General features: G+C 51.4%; 1 protein-coding gene across 8 annotated transcripts in view; it reads right to left on the bottom strand.

Moving 5' to 3' along the window:
• The window catches only part of ARHGEF28 (Rho guanine nucleotide exchange factor 28), a 300,222-nt gene that overhangs the window by 107,292 nt on the left and 176,808 nt on the right, over positions 1-16,122 (bottom strand). Inside the window, exon 1 of one of the 8 annotated variants that reach the window (XM_072745378.1) lies at positions 13,143-13,596. The exons of the other annotated variants lie outside the window; for them this stretch is intronic. Within the exon in view, the coding sequence (XP_072601479.1) occupies positions 13,143-13,227 (85 nt within the window). The 5' untranslated portion in view covers positions 13,228-13,596. Of the gene's footprint in view, positions 1-13,142; positions 13,597-16,122 lie in introns of those variants that run through there. 8 annotated transcript variants of the gene reach the window in all.

The following is a 16,122-nucleotide window of genomic DNA, read 5'->3' on the forward strand; positions in this document are numbered from 1 at the left end:
CCTTGGCTGTTCTCCTTTATGACCAAACCGACCCACAGCCTGGCCTGGGCTTACACCTGCAACCCCTGCCACTGTGCCGCCCACCCCTGGAGACCACCACCCTCCAGCTGCTCTCCTTGCTGCTGCTTTCCTGCCCTCGACAACCTGTCCTCCACAACACACACAAGGCAACCGGGTCACGAATAAAAGCAAGTCACATCTTGCCTTTGCAAAATTCTCCCATGGGCACCCCTCTCGTTTGGAGTAAAAGCCAAACTTTACCACAACTGGCAGCGCTCTCCTAAACTGGTCCTGGGATGCATTTTTAACACGGGCCCTGTGCGTGAGGAACACATCCAAGCAGTTCTCAGACACCACCTGGTGTCCTACAACTCAACTCTGACCCTTTCCACCCAGAAGAGAGCTTCAGATTGCACAGATTAAGTGTCTGGTCCTACAAGGCCACCCACTCCCGAGTTCAGATGCAGGCACAGGTCTGAGTTGTCCCCTCTCTTAATGTCCAGTTGGCTACATCCATCGGGGCTGCCAGGAGCCCCTCTCCTTAGGTCTGATTAACTGGCTGGAGAGCTTCCGAGACTCGGGGTAACTTTACCAATTAAAATACTGGTTTCTTTTAAGAGGATATGACTCAGGAGGAGCTAGATGGAGGAGATGCACAGGGCGAGGCATGAAGAGTGTCCCCGCTCTCAGAGTGCAAGGCTCTCCTGGTACCTCGTCCCCCAGAAGCTCCTGGTTCATTACATACACATGATGGGCTCCACCTTCAGCCCCTGGTCATTGGTGACTGACTCCACCTTCAGGCCCTGGTCATTGGTGACTGACTCCACCTTCAGGCCCGGTCATTGGTGATCGGCTCCACCTTCAGCCCCTGGTCATTGATGACTGACCCCACCTTCAGCCCCTGTCATTGATGACTGACTCTACCTTCAGCCCCTGGTCATTGGTAATTGACTCCACCTTCAGCCCCTACCCCCCCACCCCCTCCCCAGAAGCAGGGGTGGGTAGACTTAAAGTTCCAACTCTCTCATCACATGGCTCATTCTCCTGGCAAGCAGCTCCCAGTTCTAAGGTCCAAAAGTCACCTCACTAACTTAACAAGACACGTCTTCATCATGCTTACCATGTAAGGGCCTTCCAAGGGTTTTTAGGAACTCTGTGCCAGAAACAGGAAAAAGACCAAATACGTATCTCTTGGGACGCCTGGGTTGCTCAGTGGTTGGGCATCTGCCTTTGGCTCAGGGCGTGACCCCAGGGTCCTGGGATTGAGTCCCTCATCGGGCTCCCTGCAGGGAGCCTGCTTCTCCCTCTGCCTGTGTCTCTGCCTCTCTCTGTCTCTTATAAATAAATAAAATGTCTAAAAAAATATATCTCCTCCTATAAATCACAATGTCCTACTTACATAACCTGCCCCGCATGCACCCTCACCCAACCTCTCCAAAGCCTGCCAACAACTCTACTCCAGCTACACTGGTCTTGCTGTTTTATGCCTCGGGCCATTTGCACTAGTTGTTCTCTACCAGGACTGTTCTCCCCTGGCTCCTCCCCCATGTGCTGATGGTTTGCTCCCTCCCTGTCTTCAACTCTCTATTCAACTGTCATCCAAGAGCCTCTCCCATGTCATTAGGTATATAAAACAGCCCCTCACCTCCAGATCCTGCTTTATGTTCCCTTATGCTACAGATCACCACCTAACACCTTATGTGTTTATTGTGTTACCTTCTGCTGACACGTAAGCTCCATCAGAACAGTGCCTCTGAGGACTCTGTCCACTCTATCCCCTGGGCCTAGACCCACGTCTGGCACATCGCAGATTCTCAGGAAACACCATCTGAAGGAGTGAAGACCTTCTCATTACAAACAGAGACCTTGTACCAGGAAAGCAAAGACTATTTCCTTCTGGCCCCACAAAGTTTCTCAGATTCTGTAAGTTTTCTTGTGGGTTGTCCAGCTATCCTTGCTCTACTCCTGGTTGTGAAAGAGATATCGCTTTCTGAGTTCTCTCATCCATTCTTTCGCTCACTCATTCATCCATTCACTCACTCACTTTTCCAGCATTTACTGTGTGATTACTGACTACCTGTCACCGTGCTACTTTGCTGGGCCCTACCCAGGCCCCTCAGCTTCCACGTGTGGCTCTTAAATCCCTAGGCACAGTCATTGCAGACCCCTCCCCTAGGAGGTCCCCCAACAGGTCTCTAACAGCCAGCAGGCTGCCCACCTTCTGAGCCCTTCCTGCCTGTTGCCTCTGGGTGTGGTCCTGTGTCATCTACCAGGCTCCGGAGACAGAAGCTCTATTTCGTTCCTCCTGGTAGGACAACTAACTTCCCGGTTGGGGTATGAGCTAACAACAGACTCCCCCACTGTGCAGAATGCTGGTCGCCCCCCGTGCAGTACCACCCGACATGCCCCCTGACAGGAGGAGCCCAAGAATGCCTCTTTAATCTCCTCACTTAAAAAAAGAAAACAAAAAAACCCAAGAGATGGCTCTTTTACTAAAGGAATAATGGGAGGACCAAGCACATTTGCAAGGTAAAGGTACTGGGAAAATCAGAAAAATAAGAAATAAAAATGGAGAGAAAAAAAATATTAGGTCCTCCAAATGTCCACATCTGACCCCTGTTCCATATCAGGTCAATTATACAAGGTAACACGGCTCTGAGGGCCAAGAGGGATACAGAGCTTACTCTGAACCGGGCATGACACGATTTCATGAGCTCACCGGGTCCTCAGAACCACCTTTTGAAGCAGTCCTACTTAGTATTTCCATTTTGTAGATAGAGTAGGAAGCGGTGGTGCTTTAAGTAGCCTCCCCAGGGTCCCTTAGTCAATGGCAGCTCTACGCAGGTGCTCTGCTAGCAGGCCCAAAGCACTTTAATAATTGGGCTGACCATCCCATTTGAACCAAAGAAATGGCATTTGAGCAAGGTCTGGTATTTGTCCCGTTAGGAAGCTCCACTCACGCTACAGCGTGACCTGGGCCTCTGTGTGTTTGCTCACTTCCCGGGCCCTCTGCCTCCGGGGATTTGTGGCTGGAGGAGGACAGTGTGGGTCTCAGTGTGTGAGAAAACACTCACACAACAGGAAAGAAGTGATTCTGTTCTGTTAAGCCACACAACGCACACAATAACGGAGAAAGACCGGAGAGAGAAACTGAGAGGCTAGCCGCTACCTGCCGGGTGACGGGGCAGACGTGGTTTCTCATGTCAACTCCTTCTGTACTTTCTCGACATCTAACAACAAGCGTCTTTTACACGGAGAACAAAAGAGGAAACGAATCGTGTCTTCAAGATGTGCTTCACCTGTGAAGGAGCAGCTGCGGCATCTCAGGCAAAGTACCGGGTTGCCGTAAGTCCACCGAGTCCGATGGCCCCTGTGTAACCCAGGGGCTGGGCATGTTTTACGCAGGAGCACAGCGCACCGTGCCCATCGCAGCCGCTCGCCTTAGCCCCACGAGGCGTCATCACGCGCGCTGTAGACAGGAGCGCGGCGGCCCACCGCGCGGGACGAGCCACACCGCCGGCCCCTCTCACTGCAGGCACTGGCCGCACATCCCCAAATTCAAAGGGGGCTTGTGCCAAATTCTGAAATTTATGGAGAGTCCTTTCTGCCAAGGGTCTTGTTGTGCTCCAGGAGAATGGGAAAAAAAACCAAAAAACAAAAACAACAAAAAACAACCAAACTCACCCTCACGAGTGAAAAGGAACGTTTTCAGGGGTTAAGTGTCATTCATCTCCTTGCTTATCCTTCCTCTAAGTCTCTCTTAGGATTTTCCTGATATTAGTCTTGGCCTCGCTCTTCTCAGTTGGACTGGAGGTTACAGAGAGGATCCATCCAAATTCCAAAACCATCCCCAGCCCAGGAATTTCCTGTGGGTCAGATGTAAACTAAGTTGCCCTGAAGATTTATGGGAGCACACCGAGACGTGCCTGAGGGAATCCAGGGAACCTCTGTCTCCCAAAATAGGGTGGTTCTCACATTGATGCGAATGCCTAATTCACCCTCAGAATGTGCCTCACCCTCCTGGGATCCTGTGCAAGAAAAGTGAGCCCCAGGGTGAGATGCGGCCGCCGACAGTAACAGCTGAGGACAGAGTGAAGGCAGTCCAGGGGTGCTGAGGTGAAAGCTGTTTTTTCAGCCCTCCCCCTCGGAAGAGCAGCTCCAAACCCCTTCGAAATAACAAGTTACAACTTGGTACTCTAAAATCAGATCCTAAAAGAAGCCCTATTCTGCTGTTTTGAAAGACCTAATTATCAAAATTATCCAAGAAGAAAACAAGCCTTTTCCCTCATAATACACCGGAGGCGCAGGGGGGTGGGAGGAAGGGGGAAGAGAGCAAGAAAACATTGTCCTTGGAGAACAGCAACAATTTTCTCCCCCATCTTCCCAAGCTCTCACTCCTAATCACAGTGGCACGAAGCAGCCTTCAAGACAACACACGTCCACGTGTGCAAAAGGACTCTCAAATGCTTACCTTTTCCCCTCCTTTGCTTCCCCCAAGCTATCAGGGAGATGGTAAGTCGTGTGTTGTACGTGGACCTGTAGGGACTAGATTTAATCAGCAACTTATTTCCTTTTTGGGCTTTTATTATGATGACTTTAAAGTAATCTCTAGGCCCCATGTGGGGCCCAAACTCACAACCATGAGATCAAGAGTCACGTGCTCCCCTGACGGAGCCAGCCAGGCATCCCAGCAATTCCCTTCCTTCTCGATGCAACTCCCTGAGGCCTGTATCAAGGTAGTCTACAGACGGGGACAATGAGCCAACGGAAGGGGGAAAAAACTGACACATTCAACAAACACCAGGATAGAAGTGAAAGACCTCCGACAACCTGGCGGGGCTTTGACAAGACCATTTCTAGTGACTTAGACAAAATACATAAAGTAACTGGTGCGGAAGATGCTCCTGGAGATCATCATCGTAAGGACCCCTACGAATAATTCATATCCTACACAATCTTATAGGAAAACACCAACACATGAAAATGACTGTGTCCAGTTCAAAAGTCACAAGGAGCTCCAATTCTCTAGCACCCATCTCTAGACCTATGTGGTTTTGCTCCCCTCCCTCCCTGCAACATCTTAAAAAGTAACCAAGTTCTACTATCGACAAGGAACTATATTGAACATTTCCCCTTTTTTTTTGAGGGATAACTGACATTAGTTTCAGGTGAGCAACAATGATTTGAGATTTATATATATTGCAGAATGATCACGGTAAGTCTAGTTAACATCCCTCATCCTAAATTTTTTTCTTGTAATGAGAACTCTTAAGATCTACTCTCTTCCCAACTTTCAAATAACTCTCACTTATTCTTTGTGTCTTAACAAGGACATGTGGAATGAATGATGAACGAATGATGAAAGCCAAGTACTGCCTGGCATTCCTCCAAACTTTTCTGGGTTTCTCCTCGTTGGGGAAACTCCCCTGAATCCTCTTCCATTATCCTGAGCAACTGGGTAGGTAAGGACGAAGGACAGCTGGATATGACATTTGTTAGAGTTCATAACCAGGGTTTTCATTGGCAGGGATGGCAGAGATCAAAGAGATGAGACATGTGGTTTCCTTGCCTGTGGGGGACAGTCTGATAGGCCAGAGTGACCCTTGAAGGTAGGTGGGTGAAGGCAGGTGTGATTCCATGTGGGGCTCTGGAGGAGACCATTCTGCAGGCTGCCCCACAGCCTCACAAAGAAAGCCACTGCCAGGAACACTCAGTAGGAGAGTAAGTTCAGGCAGCAGGGCCAGCAAAGACCAGCTTTCCAGGGCTCCTCCCAGTTGCCTACATGGTGAGAACAGATCCCTAAGATCCCACAGGCCTGCGAGAGGCATAATAATGGCTGAAGAGAGTACTTGTGGCCTGCCATGGAAGCCACCCTGGCACCAAGGGAAGGACCCTATAGCCTAGCTTTTTAGCAAAGCATCTGAGCCAGCAGTCTGGGACATAGGTGGCAAGTCTTCTACAGTATAACAAGGGTGAAGCCAAGTCACTGAGTGAGAATTCACTGGGAGAAATTCAGATGAGCACCAGGGAGAGGATCCAATTGCCAGATGTTGGTCATAGACATCATAAAAGCCCATAATAAAGCATTCATGCCTCAGGACAGAGCCCGGGGCAACAGATCTGCAGCAGACCCCAGGAGGATACATGGGGCATTCAAGGATTAGGCCTCCATCTATCCACCACCAATTGCCCCCTACCCTCACCAGAAAATCACATTTACTACCAGCTTGGCAAGAAAGAGGAAGACCACGAAGGCACTGGAGAAACTGGATATTCTACTTAAAGAGGCTAAACAGTTACCAAGAAGAATGGCTTTTATTATTGCATCAGATCAAGTTTAACGCATTAGACTAAAATATACCCTTTCCCGTCCCCACTACCTGGAGTATAGGACTTGGTAAGAAAGATCACTTCGCTTACGGACAAAACAGAGAAAGAAAGACAAAATGAGAAGCATCTGAGTGCAGTGTGTGAGTAAATTTGTAGCAAGATACGCTCACAATATTTGCTGCCTGCTTCCTGTGATCCAGGCAGTAGAGGTGTGAAAACAGGGCATCTCCGCTCCATGTTCAGAGAGTTCAGGGTCTTGGGGCGAGACATTCACTATTAGCTGTGATGCACTAGTGAGGCGGCTCTTATAAAGACGTGCACAAGCCAGAAGGATGAAGTCAGGTGCACATCTGTTTACTGCAGCAGGATTCTCACGAGCCAAACTGTGGGAGCAGCCCGAGTGTCCGATGATTGACGAACAGATAAAGAAGATGCAGTAGATACAAACAATGGAATGTCACTCAGCCGTAAAATAAATGAAATGTTGTCACGTGCAACAACATGGATGGAGAGGGTACAATCCCCAGCAAAATCAGCCAGAGCAAGACAAATACTGTATGATCTCATCCATATGTGGAATTTAAGAAACAAAACAGGTGAGCAGAGGAACAGGAAAAAAAAAAAAAAAGAGAGTGATAAATCAACACTCCCGACTATAGAGAACAACCCAGGGTTTCCATAGGGCAGGTGGGGGAGGGGATGGGGGCTTAGGAGACACGTATGATAATAAAACAAAAAAAACGTTTAAAAATATTTTGAGAAAAAGAATGATGAACTCGGGGCATTCAGGGTAGTCTTGCAGAAAACAAACCCTACAAGCTGCATCTCACAGGACAAGTCGGAGATTCCTAGTCAGAAGTAGGAACAATATGCACCTGAATTTGCTAAAATAAAAATAAAAGGGGGAGAGAAAAGATTTACTCTTCACGTGAGGCCGTGTCACAGAACCAGAGGACTTTAAGCCTGAGGCTTGACGGGGAGGCCCTGGTCAGCACTGGGACCTCAGGGGACAGAACGAGGGTCTGGAACCTAGCAGGACCGTGTCACGCAGGTGTCTCTCCCTGGGCATGGCCACCTGTGCCCAGCGAACGGCTTCCCCCCGCCTCCAGGTGCTGCTCCCAGGGGAGGTACGTCCCTCAAAACTCCAGTCTGATGGGCCCCGGGCAGGCCTTGATGGGCCCAGGAGGGCTACCATGAGCAGGATGCCCTGCCGCCGGTACCTGGGAAGGCACAGTTGCCCCGCAGGGAGGCAGGACCCTGGGACCTTGGCCGGAGCAGCGGCCGGGACCCTCAAAATAGAGTCGGGCAGTGGACAGATGGTGGTCATTGGCCCCCGAGCACCGGGCACGTCCCTCCATTCCCCCAACACCAGGAGTCAATGGTGCAGGAGCCTGGGATCCTCCTGACACCCTGACACACACTATGTACGTCCCACTCCACTCGTTCGCTTGGGGGGACCATCTTCTTATTAACCCCCACCTCCATGGGTCATACAGGTCCCCGTTGAATCCTACAGGCCTCTCCACCTTGGCCTTCCACGCTCATCTCTCCTGACCCCTCCTATGGGACTCAGCACGTTCCGCCTTCACATATCTCAACAAACCATCACTAGGTCTTGTCCCGAACTGGAGAGGGGGTGCAGAACCCCTGCCCATCAGGTCACAAACTGGAATAACACCTACCTTCTGCTTGTAAGGAATCCAAGCTCCTCATCCCCCACTCCCACCCAAAAAAACCATTTCAAACACTTGGCCACGAACGCGCTGAACAAAAGGGAGCCCAAGGGGCAGGCAGCGTGTCGCTTGGTGAGGGGCTCCTGACCTGCCTCCTTCCCTTTGCTGGCCCAGGAAGGCCCGAGGCAGAGCTGGAAATCAAACTGCCCTCCTCCCCCCGCGAACACGGTCCTCGTGGTGAGCCTACACTCAGCAGCTCACGTCACCTTGGGGTGACGTCGCTCTTCCCCAGTAGGGATTCTTGCGGTGCCTTATTCCCCCCCGCAGTGGCCAGCTTCCTTTGGGGGAACCTGGAACTGGACACACGCACGCGGAAGCCAATGTGTGCGGCCAACGGGGCCCCACGAAAGGCAGAGGGGGAAGCGCCGGAGGGAGAAGGCCCCGAGGTAGGAGTCACTGGCCACTGAGAACCGCGGCCACCTCCGGAAGGTACCTGGGCCCTCATGCCCGCCCCTGGGCAGGGCCACCACTCCTCGCAGCTCCAGCCTGACAGCTTTATCTTTGGGGGACACAGCTGGGAGCTTCCCGACCTGGAGAGCTCCCCCTCGTCGGCCATCCCGCCGCCTCTCCCGCTCCCGGGCAAGCCTCCAGACAGTGACAGCTCCACTGCTCCCTCCTGCAGCCTTGGCCTGCACCTCTTCTCACGCCAGGAGCCACAAGGCACACAGGTGGCTGCGCTGAGGCTCCCCAGCTCTGCCCTCGACCTGGGTGGGCACAGCCACCGGCAGAGCGGGACCCCTCAACCGCGTCCTGGGTGTAGGGCTGGCCCCTCGGGGATCGGCCTTTATGTCGGACCCCTCGTTTCCCCGCACTGGGCCTCGAATCCACTGCTGACACGCAGAGGGGCCGCCGCATCTTTCCATCATATGGATCTTTCATCTTATTTGCATGTCACTCATCTATTCATTCTCCTTCCTTGTTCCAATGGGGTTACTCTTCCCTGAGTGTCCCAGCACAGCCATAGGAATCGTGTTAAAGCTAAGCTGGGACGCCTGGGGTGGAGGGGGGGGCGCAAGGGGGGTGCTTAGTGGTGGAGCATCTGCCTTGGGCTCAGCGCATAACCCTGGGGTCCCGGGATTGAGTCCTCCATCGGGCTCCCCGCCTGGAGCCTGCTGCTCCCTCTGCCTGTGTCTCTGCCTCTCTCTGTATGTCTGTCATGAATTAAAAAATCAAAAAAATTAAAAAAAAAAAAAAAACAACTCACGAAGCTTCAGGTGCCTTGCTTGCAGGACAGAGGTATTACTTATCCTAGAGAGTTACTTTGAGAACCAGACCTCCTATATGCAAAGTGCCTACCAAGGCTTAGTCAACAGTGGCTGTGACGATTCATAAAGCAGCACATGAATCGTATGGTGACTATGGCTACATGAGATGTAGAGCTACCTATGCCCTCCGAGGTCATGAAGCTTTCCGTGAGGCCCAGCCTCCTTGGTCAACCACAGGCTAGTTGTGCACCAGCACCTGGAGGGAGAGGGTTAGAGAGGCACAGACATGAGCTGGAGCAGACGACAGGCGCACAAGTCACCTAAGTGGGTGAAAGGCCCTGGGTCCTGAGGATTTATATCAAAGAACGCATTTTAAAGATTAAAGACTAATCACGGTTAACTTAGGTAAGGTCCAATCCCTGCATTTTTTTAATCTTTGATTTATAAACATTCATTTTCTTGGTTCAGTCTCCTACTGAAACCAACAAAACAAAAGTCCAGACATTCCTGGAGTCTCTGAAGCAGAACGGTCATGGGTTCCATCCCACAGCCCACCCCAATCATTAACCACAGGGTTCCTGAGACAGCCCGTCCTGAGGCTGCCCATGGAACGACAAGGGGCAACTTCGAGAGCCCCAGGAGATCTCTGGGGCATCTTGGTTTTAAATGCTTTCACCTTCCTCACAGATCACATTCCCTTCTAGACACGGTCACTTCCAAAGGCCCTGCTTCCGAGTTAACTCTCTTCTCTTCCATCTGACAGCACGAGGATAAGCAAGCACTAGATTCACTTTGTAGCTGGTGTGCGTATTGGTAGGTTTCTACTAATCTAGGTTTCCCTTTTATCCAACTCTAGCTCTGCAGGTCTCTAACCAAACTAGCCACGTGTATCCATCAAAGAGCAGTGATAATAAGGACAGGATGGAGTGTTAAGAGACTGAATCCTAAACAAGGGGGATTGGGACAGAGAAAGCATTATTACAGCGAATAAATGAATATTTCCAACAAAATAGGTGAAGTTCACCTAATATGGAAGAAAATTCCTTCCTGATGTTCCCTCCAAGTGACCAGAACTTACCTTGTAAGAATGATGTGTCGGTGCAACTAGAAGGATGAGCAAGAAATACAGGCCACTGTGGTTTTAAAGACTGACAGAAATCATGGGATCATATCCTGTAAGAGAGCGAAAACCACCGTCCTGGCACTAACAAGCCACCGGGCTAAAAATAATCCGGTTTCTTGGGGTTTCTTCCCCTGACACCGAGGTGGCGTACCTGGACCCTGGGAGACGTGGGATCCATTCTCAGGACTAACAGCCCTACAAGCAGGGGCAGGACATGTCTGCTTCCCCGCTTCGCCGCACCCCGGGTGACAATGCGTGCCCTTCTGGAAATGCCTGTTGAACCCATGAATAACCTTCTCCGGACCTATCACACTCATCTGTAAAATGAGGCAGGGGGACCAGGTCCTCCCCAAGGCCTGTGGTTCTGGAACTCTGGCTACCCAATAGTGTGGTGGGACCAAACTAGGCCATGATCATCTAACGACAAAAGCAGACAGGGGACACGGACGGCTCCTAGCTGCTAACCAACGTTATTCCCACTGGTCGTTTATTTGCTGCAAGCAGTTAATTATTTTCAAATCCCAAGTACCTGCTTTCACTTGAAGGGAGTTTGATTTAAGCATAGCTATGTCATGACTCTCTGCTGCAGCTCACACTGGCTGTGCTCCAATTTCAGATTTCAAAGGGGAGCGTGATTAATTCTCTCCCTCCAACGCCACTGGGCTCTCAAGCTCCTCCGCAGGTCTTGTAATCATTAATCCCACATCTCTCTCCAGGTCGTTTAGGCTACGCAGGCCCCCAACTACATGGGCATCCGGTCGGTGGGCCACGCGCAAAAACACATGAAGATCATTCCCCGAACTGAAATGAGTTACAACGAGCGCAAAGACAGTCTTAGGGAAAAAAAAAAAAAAAAGAAGAAGAAAGAAAGAAAAAGAAAAAAAGGACAGTATTAGAGAATGGCAACCAGCCCTCAAGCAGTCCTCCCCGGGCGGGAAAAATATTCATTCCAAAGAATCGATGACATGGTGTCATCTCCCCACTTTCAGAATTTGGGATTTTTTTTTTAATTATTTGGAAATAATTTCAAATTTCCAGGAAAGACAGAAGAATGGCACAAGGAACCCCAACGCATGATCCTTCCCGAGAAGTACCGACCATTAACACTTGGATTCCATTTTCTGCGTGTGTCCGGGCTTGCGTTTCCATGCGTGTGCATGCGCTCCCTCCTGGGTAAAGCCTTTCCCCCTGAACCGTTTAATGGAAAGCTACAGCTGTCACGGCCCCTTCCCGCGGGGAAGGAGCAAAGCTCTAAAACACGACCACAGAGAAGTGCAATGTTGGGCGACGTGTTGAAGTCCCCAGGAAAAGAGTGTCAAGGACGCAGCGGAGCAGCGGGGTGACTCTGTTGAGCTTGAGGCTTTCCACCAGCCCTGGGGGGTTAACCAGTCTTATTCCGGGGGCGGGGGGGTTGATTTTAGCCAAAGAGCAAGTACACGCACACACGCACATGCACACACTTAAAGCAAACCAGGTACGTTGATAACTGCCATCCGCCATTTTGCTCAGTGGCAGTGACTCAGTGGGTCATTCTGTTCCAGCAGATACAGAGCTCCACTTCACAGACATCCATCCCTTCTGGGGCCCTGGGGGCTCAGCAGTCGAGCGTCGGCCTTCGGCTCAGGGCGTGACCCCGGGATCGAGTCCCAGTCGGGGTCCCCGCATGGAGCCTGCTTCTCCCTCTGCCTGGGTCTCTGCCTCTCTCTGGGTCTCAGGAATAAATAAATACAGTCTTAAACATCCCTTCTGCCTTCAAGCTCATGAAAATGTTATTTTGTCACTGAATTAAAAAACAACCACATAACTCCCCACACACGGTAAGGGGCAGGTGGGTTACAGGCCTTCTTGTCGGTAAACCTCAGACGGCAACAACCCCGCCTGCCAAGGCCGGCTGAGGATGGCGCAGCGAGGACACCTCCGCTGTAGCCTAGCACCGATTTGTCTTTTCTCTTCTTTTTAAGATTTTTATTTATTTATTCCTGAGAGGCAGAGAGAGAGAGGCAGAGACCCAGGCAGAGGGAGAAGCAGGCTGCATGCAGGGAGCCTGACGCGGGACTCGATCCCGGGACCCTGGGGTCACGCCCTGAACCCAAGGCAGACGCTCAACCGCTGAGCCCCCCAGGGGTCCCTGTCTTTTCATTTCTAAAGCCTGGGTGGCAGGAATGAGTTGTAAGGAGGAAAAGCTGGTATAAGCGCCCTGCATTATTAATCCTGCTGCACGTAAACGCGTTTTTCCTCTGGCAGCAAAGCCTTTTGCATACGTGGTAATTACTAATAAACTTTTTAATGTGTGACTAGATCCCCTGGAGATATGCACAGGCTTTCTTGTCTAAATCACTTCCTCAAAATCCCTTCCTTGGAGCAACTATAAAATCAATAGTATAAAGTGGAACAACCTTCTTACATAAAGAATCTTTTCTTAAAAAATTCACACCCGGGTGGGAACCCAAACGCAGCAGAGATGGGGGTGGCGTGAGCACCCAGCTCCACGGGTCAGTGGGACTCCCCATCAGGGTGAAGCCAAGCTGCCTGCTGGAGTGGAGCTGCACCACGGCCATCCTTCTCCCGAGCCGCCCCCCACCCCCACCCCCGGCTTCTACCGAGAAGCTCACGCCGAGTCCGAGTCCGACCGGGGAGCTGCACAGAAACATGCAGGGACCTGCACCTCATCCGGGAGCCGGCGGAAAGGCGGGAGGACAAGGGGCAGGAGAGCAAGGCCCCGGGGGCTGGAGGGGAGGCTGCGGGGTCTACCTGGCTTGGCCACCCTCCGGCGCGTCTTCATCTTGGGGAAGGACGGCCACGAGTAGTTCAAAGGGGAGTCTGAGTCCGAGTCCATGTCTCTGGCGCCGAAATCAGCAGACGCACCAGGACACTCGGGACACTCCGGGCGTCCCCGGCAGGGGCCAGTCTCCCGGGGCGAGGGCAAGGGCTATGGGGAGGCTCCGGCACGGGCCGGGGAAGCCAGAGGGACTGGGGGGGGGGGCCTGGGGAGGCCGGGGTGGCCAAGGAGCCTGGAGGGGCCAGAGGAGCCGGGGAGGCCAGGGAGGCCAGGGAGGCAGGAGGGGCCAGAGGGGCTGGGGAGGCTGGAGGGGCTGGAGGGGCTGGGGAGGCTGGAGGGGCCAGGGAGGCCGGGGAGGCCAGGCTTCCTCCAGGCAGCCAGGGCGGAGCCTGGGAAGGAGCTGCAACACCAGGCCAACCTGGGGGGGCGGGGGCGGGGCACCGCAGCCCAGTTATCCAGAAGGTCACCGGGAGCCAATGAATCATTAACCCCCCTCTTCCCTGGCCGGAGATGGAAGTGAAGACAGGGCCTGAGCTCCGAGGGAGCGCCCACCATGCAAGACAAGCCTCCTTGCAGGCACCTGTTTGGCTCCAGAGCCGGTGTCGCCGGTGGGTGGAGGCCCATGTGCGGGGCAGCTGGGGAACTCGGGCCGCCCGGGGCACGGACTCTTCCAGAGCAGTCTGTCCCGCGCCACGGGCAGTGGGGCGGCCTCTAGGAGGCTGGGTCCAGAGCTCAGCAAGGCCACACTCCGCACCCCTCGCTCTCCCCTCGTGAGGAGTCACCCACCTCCGCTTCGCAGTCGGGGCGTCGGCTCCACCGTCCCAGGCCCGGCGCTGACACAGGGCCCTGGGCACCTGGAGAGCCGCCCCTCAGTACCCCAGACTGTGGGCTCCTGGCCGGGAAGCCGCCCTGGCCCAGGCCCCACCCAGTGAGCGCCGGCCACCTGCCCCACGAAGGCCCGAGCAACACGGGCTGCCTCCTGTGATGCCTCGACGCCCGGGAAACCAAGAGCGGGAATAACGGGGAGGCCTGCGGGTCTGAGGCGGTGGCGCCTCACCTGACCTGCCTCTACCGGGGGCACCTGGAGGCTTGGTCGGTGCGGCGTCCTCCTCGGCCCAGGCCCTGACCCCGGGGTCCCGGGGTCCTGGGATCGAGTCCCGCGTCAGGCTCCCCACAGGGAGCCTGCTTCTCCATCTGCCTGGGTCTCTGCCTCTCTCTCTCTCTCTCAAATAATAAAATAAAATCTTTTTTAAAAAAAATTCTCGGTCCTTACATCAAGTAAGACAGTTTTGGTGCACGTGGACCTTTAATATAAAATAAAATACAATAAAATCTTGAAGTGTTTCCATTCATTCTAGTTTTACAGCTTAGAAAAGTACCAGGGACACTGCAGGCATGTGATGAATGAATTAATGATTACACTACTCTTAGCAGTGTGGATGTAAAAGCTTCTTTACATGTCACCTGTAGATGTTATTTAATAGGCTGATTAAAAATATGTATTTAAAGGAATTTTTTTGACTCAAGTATGGGTGACACAGGGGATCCCTGGGTGGCTCAGGGGTTTAGCGCCTGCCTTCGGCCCAGGGCGGGATCCTGGAGTCCCGGGATCGAGGCCCGTGTTGGGCTCCCTGCAGGAGCCTGCTTCTCCCTCTGCCTGTGTCTCTGCCTCTCTCTCTCTCTCTCTCTGTGTCTCTCATGAATAAATAGATAAATAAATAAATCTTTAAAAAAATAAAAAAAAACAATTTATTTTTTTTAAAAAAGTATGGGTGACACACAATGTGATATCAGTCTCAGGTGCACACAGTGATTTGACAACTCTGCAGGGTACGCACCACAGCACCGGCCACCACACAATGGCTATGTCCTCTACCACTGGCTCTATTCTTTACACTATAGAAAATACACGGCTCACAGGAGTTCCTGTAGCTTTGTGTCAAGGGTTTAAAAATATATTTGTGTTTTATTCATCACAATAGTATCTTTATCTGAAAAGATAAAAGAGCAGTAGTTGTGAGGGGACAAAGCCCACTGTCGTCCAAGGCTCCAAGCAATACCCAGGGTGTACCTAGATCCATGGACTCCTGGCTGCCTCGGCGAGGTCTGTAGACCAAAGAAAGGGAAACTCCAACTGTTTAGACAATCATCACACTACAATGGAAGTGTTGGATCAGGAGATAACATTATCTTTCTCGTTTTTCACACATGGTTAAGTTTTAGAGCCACTTAATGAGGATAAATCCCAGGTCAACAAACTACCAGAGCTGCTCCTCTCTTGACCGTGATGACTGATAGATCAGAAGAAAGGCAGGACAATCCCAAGAGAAACACGAAAAAAAATCCTTCTGAAACACATTTCTAGTACTTGGGGTGCCAAGGAGATTCATATTCATCTAGTCCTCCCCAAAGCACAGGTCCCGTTGACCAATTATCTATAAACTGATTATCGACAGGAGTATTATTCTGACAACAAAAAAGTACATGTGAGAAGCTCAATAAGATTTTCTAATTTGATTCACTAACATTTTTAAAGAATGATAGGATTGCCACTGACTGTCTATATATCATTCATTTAACACATAAAGTGAAGTAGAAAATACTGTTTGCACACCTCTATTTTTAGGACAGCTCATTTTCTTGCTTACCAAAGAATTTCTCCCAAATGTGGGTCACTTACCCTCCTTGTTTTCTAGAGTAATTAACTTTTTTTTCCCTGTTGTACCAATATGATATCTGATTGCATTTAAATTAATTCAAGATGGTATTTACGTTTCATTCATAGTCAATGGATTGATTCCTTTGCTTTCCCTGGCTGATTCCAACTGCAGTTAGCAGAATTCAAGGATATATCCCAAGGCCACTTTCTCATCAGATATCATGCAACTATTACAATACAAGAGTGTGAATAATTTCATCAGTCTTACTGTGCCTCTTTTATACTTTAAGATT

Source organism: Vulpes vulpes, unplaced genomic scaffold (genome assembly GCF_048418805.1).
Source record: "Vulpes vulpes isolate BD-2025 unplaced genomic scaffold, VulVul3 u000000652, whole genome shotgun sequence".
Taxonomy (NCBI): Eukaryota; Metazoa; Chordata; class Mammalia; order Carnivora; family Canidae; genus Vulpes; species Vulpes vulpes.